We start from the raw sequence: 18,547 nt of genomic DNA, 5'->3' as shown, positions 1-18,547 counted from the left end.
GCCATGGAGCTGTAGGATCTGGCCTATAGCCCTCTGGACTGACAGCACATGCCACATAGGGCACACACCATCCCTGGCCCTCCACACTGTATATGTTATGTGGGCTGGACTCAGTGTCCTGTGTGCTGCACATAGCACAGGGGACCAGCACAGGGCATGCACTGCATACAATATCCTATCAGACTAGGCTCCACTGACTCTGGTATAGCGCCATAGCCTAATCTCAATCAGCCCCATAGCCTGCATGCAGGGCCAATCTGGTGGGACAGCACATGCAGCCCATGACCTGGACCCTCTGTGCTGCATGCAGTGCCAGATCCAATCCATGTTCTGTATGGAGTGCAAGCCCCAGGGCAGAGCCAGGGATAACACATGCTGCTTGCCAGACCCAGCATCACAGGCCCTCCACATGGAAGAAGGGCTCAGTCCCAATCTGGCTCACAGACTGGCCCAGCTACTCTCATCCAACCTGTGGGACTCCATAAGTTTGATGCCCTTGGACTAGAACAGCAATACTCTGTCTCAAAAAATAGTACAGTAGTGTTGAATGGGGACCCCCTCGACAGGAAGCTTGTGGGAAAAAGGGTATGTCTTCAACTTCTGAGGTTGAACACCTTCCTTATGTAGATGCAGCCAATAATACTGAATTCTGTGGTGCTTCCATGATGTGAATAAATGGGAACGAGGATGAGACCACCTAACTTAGTTTCACATTTGTCCTACTAATCCAGGATTTACTCTCATGTTTCCGGAGGTGAAAGGTCAGTGCACTAAGCCATCTCTCTACCTAATCTACCCTAGCCTTAGAATTACAATTCAGCTGTTCCTTCAGCTGTTCATCCACTTTAATTTACAGCAGATAGATTAATCTCTTGCACGTAAGTAGCTATAACAGGATACATTTACAACATCAAGTCAGAATTCTATGCAAAAAGTAGTAAAAAGGTATTAGATTACTAAGGGATGAACCTGGTGTGGTAAATCTGGGAAATACCTTGAAAGTCTGAATGTTTATCTAGATGATTTCAAGTTTTTACAGCTCCTCAGCTTTCTCTTTCTCTCTCTCGTATCTTTTCCTTTCTCTTTCAAAACCAATCAAATTCTTCTTCTTCTGACCTTATTACTCTGTCCCAACTCCTTCAATCTGCTCCCTTTCCTCCTTTGATGATGGGCATCAGTCAAATTTATCCTACTGACTTCAACATGATAATTCCCTCTCCCAGTTCTTCTCTCTCCATTTCATACTCACCTACCATACATCTTATCCCCTCATCCATTCCTGACCCAATTCAAGGTCTATGTTTTTTTTTAAGCTACATGCCTAAACTGAGGTTTGGGGTGTGGTTGTACACAAGTACACATGCTCAGGTTACTTGTAATCCAACTAGTTTGAGTAACGAAGCTGTGACAACATGGTGATATGGGCTTCAGTGTTGATTGCGCAAGCCCTCTAAGGTTTTGGATACTTACTTCGGGTGGCTGAAGTCCATAATGTTGTGTCTTTTTTTCGATTAACTGTGTCAGTTGATGCTTTGGTCAAATCACCACCTGCAGAGCAGACTTAGCCTTGGTGTTTTGTAAGAGTGAGATTTCCAGATACACAGGGTATCAGCCTAACTGTTCCCAGTAAAATGCACTTTATGGATGCTTTAAGGCAGAATTGAGATATTTTTCGTGCCTTCTATGCTGGACAATTAATTGGAAGTCATGAGCCAAAGGTTGAGAGTGACTGGGAAGCTACATTTCACACATTTCTGTGTGTGAACAGTGCTGTGTGACTGATGTTGTGCACCATTCATTTTATGGATTATATTTTGTTTTCCACTCTTATCAGGATGGCTTCACTCCACTAGCTGTTGCACTGCAGCAGGGACACAATCAGGCAGTGGCCATTCTTCTGGAAAATGACACCAAGGGGAAAGTGAGGCTGCCAGCTTTACATATTGCTGCCAGAAAAGATGATACCAAGTCAGCAGCTCTCCTTCTGCAGAATGACCACAATGCTGATGTCCAGTCCAAGGTAAAAAACTTCATCCTGGAGGTGGCCAGGGTAATCATGAGATTGAACATTTCTGGGGATGGGGCACCCGTTTTAAAATAAGAAGCCAAAATTGCTTCTTTTGTGATTAAAAAGACATTGCCAAATTCAGAATCACCCTGGAAAACATCTGCTTTGCTGTGCTTGGCTATATATTTTTGACTCATCTTGTCCCTTTGGAAATCTGCTTTCCTTCATTATTTATGGACAAGAAGAAACAAGAGTGGAAGCAGAATGACTGAGTTCTCCATGTTAAATAAGATATGGCTTGGGGCCCATGGGAACATGGGTATGTGATGTTAATGCATGCTTGAATGGTTTTTCCCATAATAACAACATAACTCATTTCAACAAGCAACTTAGTTTGCTATTTCCCAGCCAATCTGTAATATCTTTCCTCTTTTTTCCAAATGATGCTGCATCAGATGATGGTGAATAGGACGACTGAGGTACCGAGATCCACATTTTTTTTAAATTACTTTTTATTTTAATTAGTAACTTCTGCTCTTTTTTATGCAGCCGTATTTCTTTTCTGTATTAGTTAGCACTAAAGATGACAGTTAAGGAGATTTTTTTTCAACCCATACAAGTGATAGAAGCTATGAAGCACCAATCCTATTTTTATTCTCCTTTTGTAATTTCTTTCTGCTTGTGGTGTTATGCTGAAATCAACTAAAAAGTCTTCACATTTAGCCAAAAGGAAGAAAGGGCTAGAGATGGAGGTAGAAAAACAGATATTTTAAAACTCAGTAAGAGTAATTATGAGAAACATTCACTAAGCATATTAAATGAGGACTCTTAGGACACCTGCCTAATCCAATACCATGGTAAAAATTAATTGCTATGTCAGTAAAGAATCTGTCCTGAGTTAGGCATATGCCAGTTTGTTGTAGGTGTAATAGTATGTGAGCTTGGCATGCAGTGTTTTGAATATTTTTTAAGAAAGGACTAAACCAATTAAGAGCATAGATGTAAAATGTGACCAAAATATAAAACAGGATAAACAACCTGTTAGTGAGTTAGATGTATCACATTTTATGTATTTTCAGTACAGGAAAGCTGAAAAGATAATACATAAAGGAGAGCGCTCCACAATGAATACTTGTTCAAAGTACTTATATCTGTACTAACAAATAGAATGGAGAAATCATTTCAATAAAATGTTTAGAAGTCAATGAGGGGCAGCGAATAGACATATCCCTGTATAGTTAACATTTTCATATAGAGATTGCCATCAGGTTCTCAAGTTATTTCTAGAAGTACTGGTTCTGAAAACAGTACCGATGGGAATGTTGTGTCTGTTGTACTGATTGACTATGCGATACTTAGAAAATACCATGACAATAATGAAAAGGAATTGTTTCCAAAATGCAGTCACTAAGTTGTGTCTATGCTCTTTATGCTTAAGCAGTTGGGTTTGGGTGGGGGGTGGGGGGGGCTTTTTTGTGTATGTGAGGTGAGGGAGCCAGCTTTATGTGTGAGCACACGTGTGAATGTGTCCAGCACTTACAAGGCATGTTCTTGATAGCCTACCCCTAGCAATAAGGTCAGCAGTTTAAAGAGTGCATGATTCTACTTAGACCTTGCTCGCCTCAGGCCTGACTTTGAAATGAACAGAATGAAATTAAAATAATGGGCTGACTGTTGCATCTTTTGGGAATAAAGTTGCTTCCAGTATGTGACATCTCCGGTGTTTTGCTACTGCATGCACAGGTTAAAATGCTGATCCCTACACTAAAAGTTACAGGTTTTAGTATGCAATATAGGATTTTCTAGAAACAGAAAATATTTCACTCTTCTCTCCATAATCAACAGCAGGAGTAAAAGAACACAATCTAAGCAAGACTAAGATCTTCCAGGGAAGACTTTATAAAAAAGGGCCTATCTACTCCCTATAAACATTAAATGTTCTGCTACTTTTTGGGCATGTACCCATGTTGCCCTATGATGACATTGTTACTGTGCTGTGCTTCAGTGCTTCCTTTTAGTACTAAAGCACAGTGCAATAACTGCCCGTACTGCACTGTGTGCACAGTGCACAGTTAGTTTTAGCCACTACTTCGCCATATGAACACGCTAAAACAGGGGAGTGTGCCATGATGGTGAAGTAGCTGCTGGTCACGTGTAGACTCATGAGATCACTTCATCACCGTAGCGTGTAGTATGGCGATGTAGCACATCAGTACGGCAACGTAGGGTGACATGTAGACACAGCCTTTTTCTACACTAGAGGTTTACTCAGTGTTCTTGTTTCACATACATTACCCTTTCCCCATCAGGACTCACAATAGAGATTATACTTTTAATTAGATCAACAAGATTTTTGCCAAAAAAATTCTTTAATTGCAAGCTTTCAGACACAAACACTCTTCATCAGGCATTGGAGAAAAGATTGTAAAAGTTCTCTTGGGTAGCACTACCCTTTTCCATGCTGTTTTATAGCATTTTGTATCCTATAGAAGCAGCAAGCACATCCTGTCTCAGAGGCAGTTACATTTTAGTGGCATTTTGGCATTATTTAGTTGGGGAGATACTCTGGGGTCTTTTCAGTATAATGTTATATAGAAAATGTAAAATGTTACAGTTAATTATAGTGTAATTATTGCTGCCTATCAACAGTGAAGCACCCTGAATACTTGAAAGATGATATGATTGCTATTTTCTCAGATGAAGATGGGAATTCTTTGCTAAAATATGTTGTTCTAAGAGAAGGTTAGGGGTTTGCTGTTTCTCAGACAGAAGTACATTATGAAACAGTAAAATGTGATTCTTTGCCAAGGGTGCACTGCTTCTGTCTTTTGATAAGAAGAAAAAGACTTGCATTTGAAATATTTCTTTTGCCAGTGGCCAACAGTATAGACTTACAGATAATGAAAAAGAAGAGCTTTCTGTATTAGGGGAAATCTGCATTCATTCTCTGTTCAAGACCCTGTTCCATATTATAGAACACCAAGTCAACTTAACATAACACACCTGTTTGCTGAAAGCTGTTAAAGTCTCTAAGGAAGCTGATGATGTAGCATTGATGAAATGCCTTCCCTAACTAAAACTGCTTCTTTTTGTAGAGTGGCTTCACACCTTTACACATAGCTGCACACTATGGAAACGTCAATGTCGCAACACTTTTGCTCAACAGAGGAGCTGCAGTGGACTTCACAGCCAGGGTATGGAGAAATCCTCTTCTCTTCTTAGATGGGATGCTCAGTGAAAATGGGATGGTAACTTTGTTTACAATTTACATCAAAAACAGGGTGCAAAGCAAGGTGCAGGTAAATTTTTACCACGTGCTTAGATGTCTTTTTGCACAAGTCTCTTTAGCAGGAGCTTCTGGGCACTGAAGCAGAATGCTCAGACATCAATGGCAACACATTTTTATTCCAAAATGGAAAGTATTTGCCTTTGAATATGCCCAGGATACAAATGTTTATGTTGTGTTAACTCATTTAAAGTTTCTTGCCCCTATCAACTGTATTATAGTTATGTATATAATATCCACAGTCTTTTCCCTGTCCTGTACATTTTCAGCATTTATCAGATTAAGCTGATTTTACCTTTTCAGTGTACACTTCTATGTGAATATATATATAAAGCACCATACATTGTACATGTATACATAAAACAGAATATGAATACTGAAGAATTAAAAGCACTCTTTGAATGAAAAACATCTGTAGAGCTTGGATAAGAATTTCTCAACCAGGGTGCCAGGGCACCCTGAGGTGCAGCAAGATCCTTTGAAAGGTATATAGGAAGTGTGAGGAGATAAATGAGGTGTGAGGAGATAAGCAGATCAAGCTCTTCCTGCTTAGCTGCTCCCCCACCCTCACTGCCTGGCCTCTTGGCAAGGAGGTATGCACTGTAATAAATATATTTACTTTTGAAATTGGGTGCTGCTTGATTCACAAAAGCTATGCAGGGGTACCTTGAGTCTGATGAGGGTGCCTTGAATCTAAAACGGCTTAGAACCACTGGCTTAGATAATACAATCCATTTATACAGTACATACAGTACAGTACATATTTGGAGTAAATCATCTAGTATCAAAAAGGTACCTGATATAAATATGTGTGTGGCTATCTCCACTTAATCTTTTGTTTCAATTGCATTGCCAGGGGTCTTATTGAATTCTTTTGTGAAGGACTGCCTTTTGGAAAGATCTTATGTTTATGCTGATATCCTCACTAACGTACATTTTCCCTACCTGAGATGCCTGCAATTAGACAATTTTTCTGCCTAATTAGGACCTGGCTTTTGACACTGACTTTGTTATGCTAATGAGGTCCCTTTGTGCCTAAACTAACATGCTGTGCATGTTGCAGTGATCTAAATGTATCATTGTGCAGTGAATATTAACTAATTGAGGCTTTGATGTATGGTTATTTATCTGTCTTACTATGAGATTGTGATGTTTGGTGTTTGGGCAAGTGTGCTTCTTTGTTACCCAAAATTCAGAAAAGGTACATGTCTAAAAAAAGCCTTTCTAAAGAGCTGTAACTCAAATGATGTGTGTGCCTAGCTCAAGTTCATCTTTGTTTATTCTCTATACTTATTTATGTTCCTCTCTTTTGTGATCCAAGGACAGAGTCATCCCCATTATACACTTCAAAGTCCATCATACTCTTTGTTTGTTCTTTTAATGGTGTAGAATGGAATCACCCCACTGCATGTGGCTTCCAAAAGGGGAAACACAAACATGGTGAAGCTCTTGTTGGATCGTGGAGGGCAGATTGATGCCAAAACCAGGGTGAGTGTTTCTGTTCCCTGAATATTGTGTTATCACTAATATGTGGGGTTTTTTAGTCAAAGGCTGGGAATGCCAACATTCAAAGTTGGTGAAATTGTGCTTCATTGATAGTGCCTTTCCTGATTTTTCTTCAAAAAGTGAACAACTAGGTGCCGATATTTCTATAGTTTCTTGCGTACAGCATGCCCCAGAAATTTTTTTTTTCCAGAATTATGGCTCCATGTAGCAGAGCTTAAACTTCAGATGACTCACCCTCCCTTGTCTGCTTAACTAAAGCTGAAAACCTAGCTGTAACTGAAGACATCATGGATGGATCTATGCTTTTGAAAAGAGCTAAAGAGTTCTCAGGTGTATGAAACAGGAGAGAGACCAGGAGCAGCCAGCATAGAGCAAAATTGCCCTGAGTAAAGTTGCCTTGATTAATAGAAAGTGAAGACCAATTGTTAACACTTGTGGAGTAAAGGAGAATGAGCCATTTAGCCCATTGATTCCGTCAGCTGCCTGAATACTAATACCATAGCTACAGCGTTCTGTAGCAGGGATCAAAGCAGGGTGCTTCTATCCTGAGCAAAAAATCAGCTTCCCCACATAAGACCTCAGTTTGGAGGAGGGTGTTGAATTAGGAGTGGGGAAAAGTGTGTGTTGTATGCAAGAAAATACAATAGATATCGCTCGAGAGAAAATGCTTAGGTGACTATAACTCAGAACTGTTGAACAGTTTCTTGGCATAATGAAACCTGTTTTGACACTTGTCCAGATTTTCAAAGGTAGCTCCAATAATTTGTTAGTAAAAATATCCTAGGGAGTTATTTCATATTCAAAATCCTACTTTTGTATTTAAAGATAGTAGTTTGATCTAAGGGAAGATTTCTCCAACCGTTTAGATGTCATACAGGGAAATGGGGCCCTAAAGGCACTCTCTAAGTGCTGTGCAGTGTACCTTGTACCTGTATCATAGGTTACCCAATGGGAAGAGGCACACAGTCCTAGTGAGCCCACTGCTCATCCCCACCCTCAGTACAGGTGGGTGGAGACTGGTTTGAAATTTTGGCTTAGCCCAGAAGGCATTAGCCACCAGTTAATTCAGTTTTGTGGAAGTGAGTGGTCTCTTACTGGTCTGTATCAGCAGCAAATCTTTTCCCCCAAAGGAAGTGGGGAGAGAACTACAAAGAGACTTAATGTGACTTGAACTCATACTTTCTTTTCTGATCTGCACCTGGGGCAGCAAACCTATAATTTACCCCTTAGGCAAGGTTGATTTTTCCAATCATCTCAAAACAGCAGGCATGACATAACAGTTTATGGGGGAGGGAGGCTTGATTTTGTCAAATTGCATTTCGGAGTAATTTCTGAAAATGTAGTTCTTTGTGCTAACGGATCACACCTCTTTTTCAAACAGGTTGCTCCCTGAAACAATTGGTCTGTTCTTAAAGAACTGTGCCTTTGCTAAAAATTGTTACCGTTTTGTTCATTCTCAATATGGCCAGCAACCAAAGGCAGGTTAAGATCATGTTGGACCTGAGCCTAGATTTTGAAAAGCCCGGTGTTTGGACGTTAGAATCAGGGCTTTATGTTTGACCGGTATATATGTAGGAAACATTTGCATTCATATCATAACTTGAATTTCCAATATCATTCCAAAGTTCAGATGAAGTTTGGATACAAAAATTTGATTGGACTCTTTCTTAGCCACAGTATGATTAACATTGGAAAGCTTAAAACAGTGGCAGCCATTCAAAACCTGTATAATCCTAATAATCTCTGTTGCATTTTAGAATATATTGTTCACAATAAACAGCTCTTCAGATTGCTTCAAACCCTCCACTGCACTGTAGCCATAAATTAATTTAATCGGCTATCTACTGCTTCATATGCTACAAAGGCAATAACAATTATCTTATAATTAAGTGTATGGTTACGATTTGATGTGTGAGTCTGTAAGGACGTGTGGCACAATCATCTATGTCTATACAGTTTATGAGAAAATGTTACCATTTGTGATAGGGGGTGGATAAATTATTCAGGGGCAAATTATCCAAAATTTGTATCTAAAATATGTGGGTAAAACATGCACAATCAAGATATAAAATGGTAATTGTGTGCCACAAACAAAATATTTGCAAATAGGCATAAATTGGACAGTTATGTGCAAATGCTGTTTCATGCAGGGGATTGATTTTCAATTCCGAGTGATGCATACACATTTCATGCACGAAATTTAGGTTTGGAAAATTGGCATAAAATATTTCTAAAAGGAACTTTTGAATAGTTTTGAGAATAGCATCTCATATTTTATAGACTCAAAATACATTTCTAACAGCTAGGTTTAAGTGTATGCTGAATGAACCTATACAAATAGGACATACAATTTCCTTGAAAGGATCTATCTTTAGGAGAATGGCCATTTTCTTGGCTTATTGTCCCCTGTCAGTTCGTAGATTAGCTCAAAACTCTTGGCATGGAGTCACTGGTGAAATCTTCAAAGTATCCCAAAGCACATATGCTCTTATTTGCACAGTTAGCAGCTTCACCTTGCTTTCATTTTCTACCTTCTCACTTCTCAAAGACATGCTGGAGAAGGCAGCTGTGTGTACTTCACAGTGTGGGAGATTCCAGAGCTTTGGTTTTGTTTTTCAGCGTGTCTGTGGCGTGCTGATGTCCTCATGCCAGCTTTTTATATGGTCTTGGTGTCTCTTTCTTTTCCCTTTGCTTTGTCCGCATGCCTTGTGCTTTGCTATGGCCGTGAGTATGTAGGGTAATGAAGAGGTAGGTTGTGTGTTGCATGCAATGCATATACGTGTATTGTACTGTAAAGGAAAGACTTCTGCCTCCTCTTTGTTGGTACTAACATGCTTGCACCTCCATATGTTCCTTTCCATTTATCCTGAGAAGTATTTACCTTTTTTTAGCAATTCAGGGTAAAAATGGGAAGTAGTCAAATAAAATGCATTAGGATATTTCATCTAGCAGCTTGGGTCCTCTGGCAGCTTGGGTCTTTATATTTGGTTACCATGTCACATTAGAACAAGTTCTATGGCTTTGAAAGCATTCATTAATTTCATTCATTTTATTTTTCAGTTTTCTTCACTACATGGCATTTGGTGATACATAAATCAAAAAGGGAAGGTTAATTTTAATAGATTTTAAAGTCTCAAGTACTTTATACACTGCACAATAGGCACTTGTTATGGTACAATTATGGTTTTAAGTATTTGGAAACGTTCTACAGAATGAATTCCTCTGGAAGTTCTTACACTTGTATCTAAAAAATAAATCTTTAAAAATTAGTAATTTATGGGAGTGTACTAGAACTTTATAGGTGTCACTGGTACATATACATATACATTTACATATACATAATCCTCAATACCATTATGCTTTTGCATCGGAGACTGAGGTTTTTAAAAGAAAAAATATATTCTCAGGAATTGCAAATAGTATTTTCTGCTTGCAATAGAGATATATATAACTTTGGGACGTAATATGCTAGCAAAGATCCTGATATTTTTTCTTTAGTATTTTGTTTGTATAATATCCCTTTTTTTCACTGCAAAGTGGGGGGAAGAAGGGGAGGGGGAGAGACAAATAACATGTATGGGGGGGGGTTATTTATCTTTTTGACCCTTTAATGCAATGCTACTCGCATGTCTTTACCATCCTAATGGCATTTCCTTATTTATGTCACATTATAATATCATTCATAGGCCCCTGCTACACATTACATATATTATACAATTTACTGGTCAATCACACGCTAAATTTAGAACAGCCACCTATGCAAAGTAATTATCACACCAAAAAATAGCCATCCATCTTTAAAAAGAGCCAACAAGCTATAAAGTTAATGCTTGAAAATGTGTAATAACTGTATAGCCAGTTTCAACAGCTTTCATTTGAATGTGTAGGTGGGCCCTAACAATGGTAGATGAACAAATTCACCTGTAATTGTCTAAAATGTTGTTCAGTTGCATTAGCTTCAATTTGATGTTCTTGGGTATGGGAGGTATTATGCTCTGTTATGAATGTATAGCTCCTAGTACATTGTGACACAATTAGAATAAAAATAAATAATAATTGTACTTCATCTGGACAAAATCCAAAACTTTAAATATTAGAATATAATTAGACAAGATTACTTGGTCCAATAATTTCCCTTAATTGGGTGTTGTAGTTACAGAGCTCATCAATATTGGCGGTCTTCCCCCTGAACATTGCCAGCTCCCTAATTTAACATTTGCTTGGTTAGGAATTTTCCTTTTTAGAGTCATCTCCACAGGTAAAAATTCTGGACATTGTAGACAAACAGTACTGCACCATGGCTTTTGGGTCTTGCAACTTGGTATCAAAGATAGGGAGAATGGAGAGTCTGTTGGGAACGGGTAGTAAGTAATACTGATATGCTTTATCATCTACCATAAGGGTGGAGAGTAGAAGTGCTCATGGTTGAGCATGTTAAGCGAGGCACTTGAGAACATGTTAAATGAGAGAGAACTCGGGTGTTGAAGGGAAAGGAAGCCTATGAGAAGCTGACAGAAGTGTATAAATATCACACAGAATTACGAGTCTCCAGGAAAATCACAACTGAGGAAGAGTCATAAAAGTGACTTCAGAAAAGGTAGTAAAGGGATTCACGCACTTTGGATTGAGAGTAAACCAGGTTCTGAGAATCATTCACATTTTCCTCAGTACAGATTAAACTTGGAATCTGTTGAAGGTCGCTCTTCAGTTCCTGTCATGAGCATAAGGCAAACTTTTAGATCAGGAAAGGATTTCCACCATAATAGGGCTGTCATGATTTCCTATCAGGAAACCATTGTGATAGGCTCTTAACGCAGTTGCTCTGCACTATATTCAAATTATTTTATTTTATTATCTATTTTTTATTTTTATGCTTCTTTTCCCAGCAAAGGCTTAGGGGGGCTTATGGAAAGAGAAGTGAGTGAATCGGCGACTGGTGCTGCCTTTGTCGGGGGGGCATGTGTCCCACCTGCAACCAGTCCTGCCGACCGGAGGGTGGGGTCCCCTGCGGCCAATCTTGCTTGGGAGGGATACCCCCGTGGCCGACGTCACTGCCTGGGAGGGGGAAACCCCATTGCAGCTGCTTCTGGGAGTGGGTGTGGCCACTTCTGGGAGTGGCTGCAGTGATCAGCCGGTGCTTGCAGGGGGGGCACCAGCACTCCTGCCTGCTTAAATGGTGAGCACAGCTGGTCAGGGGGTGCACCAGCATTCTCAGGGGGTACACATGTACCCCCTACACGTCACCACTGACTGAGTGACTTATAAAATAGGAGAGCAACAAGAGAAAAGTGAGTAATAAGAGAATAAAGGGGAACTAAAATATGAACATAAAACAGAGTCCCACTAAGCAGTGTCTTAGCCTAGTTTTGATTGCTAAATTTCTGCCCAAGTAGGAAGGTCTTACACCACCTCTGAAAGCTGTCCAGGCTTAGGCTCTGGTGGGCCACAAGAGGGAGAGAGTTCCAGAGCTGGGGAGCAACTGCTGAGAATGAGCTCCCATGCATTTTTACCAAGGGGACTTGACTGACGTACTGGTACTTCATAGATTTCAGTTTTCATAGACATTAGGGCTGGAAGGGACCTCAGAAGATCATCAAATCCAGCCCCCTGCCCCAGGGGCAGGAAGTCAGCAGGGATCATAGGATCCCAGCAAGATAAACATCCAAATGTCTCTTGAAGGTGTTCAATGTAGGTGCTTGAACCACCTCTGGCATCAGCCTATTCCAAACCTTGGGGGCTTGGACAGTAAAGAAGTTCTTCCTTATGTCCAGCCTGAAACGGTCATAAAGGAGTTTGTGACCGTTCAACCTTGTCATCCCTTGGGGTGCTCTGGTGAGAAGACATTCTCCCAGATCCTGGTGAGCACCCCTGATAAACTTATAGGTGGCCACCAGATCACCCCTGAGTCTGTGCTTTGCCAGGCTGAAGAGTCCAATGGCGCTCAGCTTCTCTTCATAAGGTCTGTTTTCTTGACCTCTGATCATACACCCTCTCAAGCTTCTCCATATCCTTTTTGAATTGTGGAGCCCAAAACTGGATGCAATACTTCAGCTTCGGCCTCACCAAGGCTGAGTACAATGGGAGAACGATGTCCTGCTCGAGAAGCATCTATGGATGCACGTTTTGCTTGCTTTACTAGCTGCAGCATCACATTGAAGGCTCACGTTCATCCTGTAGTCAATCATGACCCCCAAGTCCCTTTCGTCCATAGTGCTAGCCAGCATAGCACTGCCGAGCCTATAAGGATGCTGCAGGTTTTTCTTCCCAAGGTGGAAAACCTTGCACTTTTTGGTGTTAAACACTATCAGGTTCTCATCCACCCATTTCCTGAGCCTGTCAAGGTCAGCCTGGATCACCCTCCTGTCCTCAGGTGTGGATGCTTTACCCCATAGTTTGGTGTCATCAGCAAAATTGCCCAGTCTGCTTCTGACACCAATGTCCACATCATTAATGAAGATGTTGAATAGTATAGGCCCAAGGACAGAGCCTTGAGGGACCCCACTGCTCACAGCGCACCATGATTGACTTCTGTCAACCACCATCCTCTGGGTCCGATCATGGAGCTAATTCCCCAGCCAGCAGATCATGGTGAGCCTGAGGCTGCAGTTAGCCAGTTTTGCTAAGAGGTGATCATGGGATACCAGATTGAAGGCTTTTTTTAAAGTCAAGATATACGACATCAATCTCTTCTCCCTTGTCCAGGGGATAGGTCACCTGTTCGTAAAAGGAAATAAAATTGGTCAAGCAAGACCTACCCACAAAAAACCCATGCTGGCTATCCCTCAGGATGTTGCCATTGGCCAGTCTGTTAAGAATGGTCTCTTTGATAATCTTTTCTAAGATCTTCCCTGGGATAGAGGTCAGGCTGATGGGCCTATAGTTTGCTGGATCCACTTTCCTTCCTTTCTTGAAGATAGGCACCACATTGGCCTTCTTCCGATCTTCAGGCACTTCACCAGAGCTCCAGGAGTTCTTAAAGATCCATGCCAGGGGCTGAGCTATGATGCTAGCCAGCTCCTTGAGTACCCAGGGGTGTAAACTGTCAGGGCTGGCTGACTTGAAGGTATCCAGCCTCTCAAAGTGTTCCTTCACGAGGTCAGCATTGATACTTACAGGAGGTTGCTCTTGGTTGACTTCAGGGATCACGGTAGGGTGCAAGGGAGAAGGGAGTCCCTTAGGTATATAGGACTCAGACTGTTTAGAGCCCTATAGGTCGAAACCAACACCTTGAATGTGCCCAGAAAGCTGTTATGATAGATGTTCTGCAATAATGCTATTGTGACAAGCTCTCTCACTCTTCAGATATGATCATATATTTTAAGTATACAAATTTCATTAGGCCATTGTTGCCATTTTAAAAGTAATGACTTACTAAAAATAATCTTAAGGAATTTAATTGTCTTCTTTTGTCTTTTTTTTTGGAAAAGGAAAAAGAAAAAATATCTAGGCTCACAAGTTCTACAAGTTAACTAGGACAACAGGTTGTACAGCTAGGGGCTAAAAGCAATATACTGTAAATTTTGAATATAATTCTACAATTATTTAAGTAGAATATATGAGGTCATGTGCATCTTGGGCAAAACCAACTAAGATGTGTTTCCCTGCCTTTTACATCTTTGTTTTGAAAAGCGTGCATGTAGGATTACAATAGTCTGTATTTAATTTTATCAAGAGACCAAAAGCTTAAAGCTAGAGGCTGAAGTTGCATTGATTGATTTTAAAGAGATGAGGCTTTGTGAAATACATAAAAAACTAGCTAGCTTGCAATTCTTAAGGGTTATATTTAAGCAAATTAAAAGTTAGTGTGCGGCCTCACACAGCTCAAGAAAAAGCAATATAAAGTATTATAATAAGTCGTTTGAAGAATGGAGTAACCTCTCCAATGCAAAATTTAGGAGAAATTTAAATAATTTATTTTAATAGTTCAATCTGATGGTGGAATTAATAATAAATAAAATAATAATACATGCATGCTTTCAAAGTTATGTCTGATTCCTTATAAATAGCTGCATGTAATGATTTCAAATCTTAGAGATTTAATACTGCTAGGGATGGAAAGGCTCATGAAGGAGGAAAAATGAAGATATGAGGCACCATTCTTGTGGTGCATGGTGTATTTTTTTATGGTGGTGGTATTGTATTTCAGTATAATGTCTGCAGAATGGGTCTGATCCTGTTTTGTCCTCGTGCCCTGAAATCATGCAGAATTTTAAAAGATCCTTAGTTGTAGGCCTAGTATAAGAGTTTTGCAGGTGCAGTTTAGAAGAGTCCTTTGATAATTAGGTCTTTTAAAATCTAATTATATATCATCAACCTTCATTTATGTGGGCATAAGCTTTGCTCTGCCCTTTTTAACAAGATGGTACCCCTATTTGGTCCATATTTAGGACCCTTTGTAATACAATTTTTTTTCCAGACTCTTAAGATGGAGGAGAACATTTTAATAACTGGTATGACAGAATAATGTATCATAGTTAGCCTGCAGTGAAAAGATAATAAAAGAGATTCAAACTTGTAAAATTAAGTTAAAGAATGGACAGCAATTTTTTAAACCAGGCAAGAGATCTCTGAGGTTTGTTTTTGGTTTTGACAGCCAATTAAGGGAGAAAAGAGAAGTGATGAATTTTCTCGGGTATTACAGATTTTAATGTGATTTCTGATAATAAACCTGTTCAGTTGACTAGGTTACAGAAGGTCCACAGTGAGATTATCACATACAAGACTGATACAACAAATAGCTAAGGAATACTAAAGCAGTTATGTGGGTTATTTGCTTACTCCCATTATGAAGACAATGTATTCGCTAGTCCTTAAATTCATCATGCATATAATATTGGATGATGAGATTAGTTAGTTGCAGTGAATTTCCATTAGCCCTCTTATGGCAGTTTTTGTGCTCTTGGGATATCCACTAGCTTTACTTCAAAGCCCAGACACTTTAGTCTAACTGTGACTTGTCAAGATGCCATGCCTGGTACCTTGGGCACCCCTCCAATGTGTTTTCCCAGTGTCCCTGTGTGAAGGAGTGCGTGAGAGTAAACAAAAGCCCCGAGGTGCCTTACATGCTGGGTTTGGGAGGTTAGGCGAAGAAAAGCAGCCAGCAGCAACAGACAGGGAAAGTGAAAGCAAGAATTACTTACAACATGGAGGACTGGTGGGGCTGCACCTGGAGATGGGAAGGGAAGAGAAGCAATCACCACACTTCTGGACCAGCATCTCACTCTGGATTGGAGGAGAGAGGCTGCTCAGAGGTATTTCCAGCCCTGGAGAGGGACAGAGTGGGGTGAATTCCCTGCAAGTTGCAGAGAGAGGAGCGGCTGAGCATCCCGACGGGCAAGTGCTGTGAAACCTGCCGGAGAAATGCTGCGGGTGCAACCCTGTGAGGGAGGCAGGTGAAGATCTGCCCACACAAGGCTTCTGATAATCCTTAGAGCAGAGTGATAGCTGAGGATCTGGGGGGAGACGCCAGAAGAATTGCTGTTTTCAGGTTAGAGCCTCGCCGCACGTGGGAGAGATCCCATGGGGACTGTGAATGCTCGTGAGTAAGCTGGGACAGGCCTGTGCAGAGCAGTGACTGGATTAACTGTTTTTTGTTGTTGTTGTGATTTGGACATGAGAGCCTGACCACAGGTGAAGGGGACATGGACTGAGTCTGACAAAGAGACTGAGAGCAGTTGGATTTCGCTCTTTTTTTTCTTCTTTTTTTTTGGATATTTGAGTGCAGGTCAAGGCCAGCCCTGGAAGAGCGCGCGCCTACCGAAAGCCGATGGTCACCCTGGTGGCTGAGGGTGGACCAATAGACCAACAGGCAGCATTAAGGTCTGGCTGCAGAGGGCTACGAGTGCCATCTGGAGAAGCTAGGGTGTGGTAAAGGGGAAGTTTAGGAACCCCACAGAAGAAAACAGGGATTGAGACCAGGTAGGATTACCTTGGGCATTGCCTCCTAGCAATATAATATCATCAAAGTTGTGGCACGAGAGAAACATAAGACCAACTTCCTGGCAGACCGGGTGATCCAAAGCTGAAGTCCACCCTGTCACCGCCTGTAGGAAAACGAACTCAGGGCAGTGGCAGCAAGGCCTACAACACCTACAGTCATCACACCCTGGTGAACAATTAGCCACAGAATAATTGAGGTGGACGTTGTAGATATAGCTCCACATTATACATGAAAGTGTTTAGATCTGTAGACTACTAGCTACTGGGAGAGCTTATCTGTTATATACCAATGCATCTCTGGTGATTACAAACCTCTGACTGATGTAGTGTTGGTCTGTCCTAATTGCATGATATAGCTCTTTCCCTAGCATGGAATACTTACCCTAATTCAATTCTCCTTACCATTAAAAATCATAAGTAAAATTAAAGTTTATGAATAAAATAGCAATTAAAAATACAGCTTTCCCTCTGAGAGAGGAAGACAAAACAAGAGAAAGAGTCACATGTGGTTGATGTTGCTTACATTGCTTAATTCACTGCTGGAAGATATATATACACCACAGGGATGGAAATAGTATAGGAGGCAGGGTAATATAAACTGGATTCCAAGTCTTTGTTTGTTATTTTTTTCCAGGGGTTATAGCATAGATGAAAGATCAAAACCAAAAGATTGTGTTGGTAGTTTTGTTTGGTCTTTGGGGTTCCGTTTGGTTTTTAGCTAAGCGTATGTTTTGTAGTTCAGTTCCTATTTTTGTTTCTCATTAAACAGAATCTTTCTTGTGCTGGAGCTGAGTGCCATTTAGTGAGCACATTCACAAATTATTCATCTTTCTTGATTTGTTTTGCTGTGTTTTTTTTCCCCTCTGGAGATTTATCTTGCTTTCTCCAAGACTTCCCACCATTCTACCTTTAATTTGCCATTTAAAAAGCAGAACGCCAACGTCGGTTTGCAAACAAAGAGAATGAAACACACCCTTATTAAAATATGGAGCACAAAGAGCCAGGAGTGGGAGTAGATTGCCAAGTAAATATGTTTCTCCTGAATCTATTTGCAATATATTGCCTTGTCAGTATTGCTAAAAGGAGTTAGGTTTACTCTGGGGACCTGAGGAGCCTTGAATCCTATTTCAGGGTTCAACTCTGCATCCTCTGAAGTTAATTTAAGCAAAGCTTCTATTCATTATAGTGGTACAAGATTAGGGCCCTAGGCCCAGGAACAGATGTTGCATTTGGATCTGGACAGTTTGAGCCCGTGTTGGTCTCAGAGCAGAAATATCTTGGGATTGGTATATACACACATCACCCCTCTAATCAGGGTTTAGCTGAGTGTGTTGCTGCTTTTCCACCATGAAAGCAATGAGTCAGTCTTGGGATAACTGTTCAGATACATTTTGAGATGTCCTGGGATAAACTATTTGGGCATGTCTAGATGCGTGCAGTTGTGTGGTATGTGGCACTGCAAATGTGTATACTGCACAGTCCTGTGTTCTCCGAACTGCAAGGGCATGCTGGTCAAATATTCGATGCTCTGTTTTTGACCCTGCATTTTTTTTGACCCCTGGATATCCAGGGTTTAAAAAAAAAACTGCAGAGAAGAAACCTGATGCAGCTTACACTCAGGCAGCATGTACTGCTAAGGAGCGGAGCGAGGCCACTCAGAGCCACACTGTGGCTGCCAGCCAGGCTCCACCTGGCAGGATCACTGTGGCTGCAGCTCCGGGAGGCCTCTAGAACCCCAGGTAAGGCTGCTGGGACCAGCACAGTGCTGGCCCCAGCCTCCCCTATACCACCCGGGGTAACTTGCCACA

At 40.9% G+C, this 18,547-nt stretch overlaps 1 protein-coding gene across 27 annotated transcripts in view; it reads left to right on the top strand.

Annotated features, from left to right (window-relative positions):
* ANK2 (ankyrin 2) overlaps nucleotides 1-18,547 on the top strand; it is a 699,650-nt gene that overhangs the window by 527,423 nt on the left and 153,680 nt on the right. For 20 of the 27 annotated variants that reach the window (XM_059722122.1, XM_059722104.1, XM_059722109.1 and 17 more), the window contains 4 exons: nucleotides 1,835-2,020; nucleotides 2,464-2,487; nucleotides 5,104-5,202; nucleotides 6,684-6,782. In XM_059722122.1, coding sequence (XP_059578105.1) covers nucleotides 1,835-2,020; nucleotides 2,464-2,487; nucleotides 5,104-5,202; nucleotides 6,684-6,782 — 408 coding nt within the window. The remainder of the gene's footprint in view (nucleotides 1-1,834; nucleotides 2,021-2,463; nucleotides 2,488-5,103; nucleotides 5,203-6,683; nucleotides 6,783-18,547) is intronic. The other 7 variants (XM_059722105.1, XM_059722123.1, XM_059722113.1 and 4 more) reach the window with 1 other exon arrangement.

Source organism: Alligator mississippiensis, chromosome 2, assembly GCF_030867095.1.
Source record: "Alligator mississippiensis isolate rAllMis1 chromosome 2, rAllMis1, whole genome shotgun sequence".
Taxonomy (NCBI): Eukaryota; Metazoa; Chordata; order Crocodylia; family Alligatoridae; genus Alligator; species Alligator mississippiensis.
Note: the sequence above shows the minus strand (reverse complement) of the source record. Positions and strands in the feature narration are given on the sequence as shown.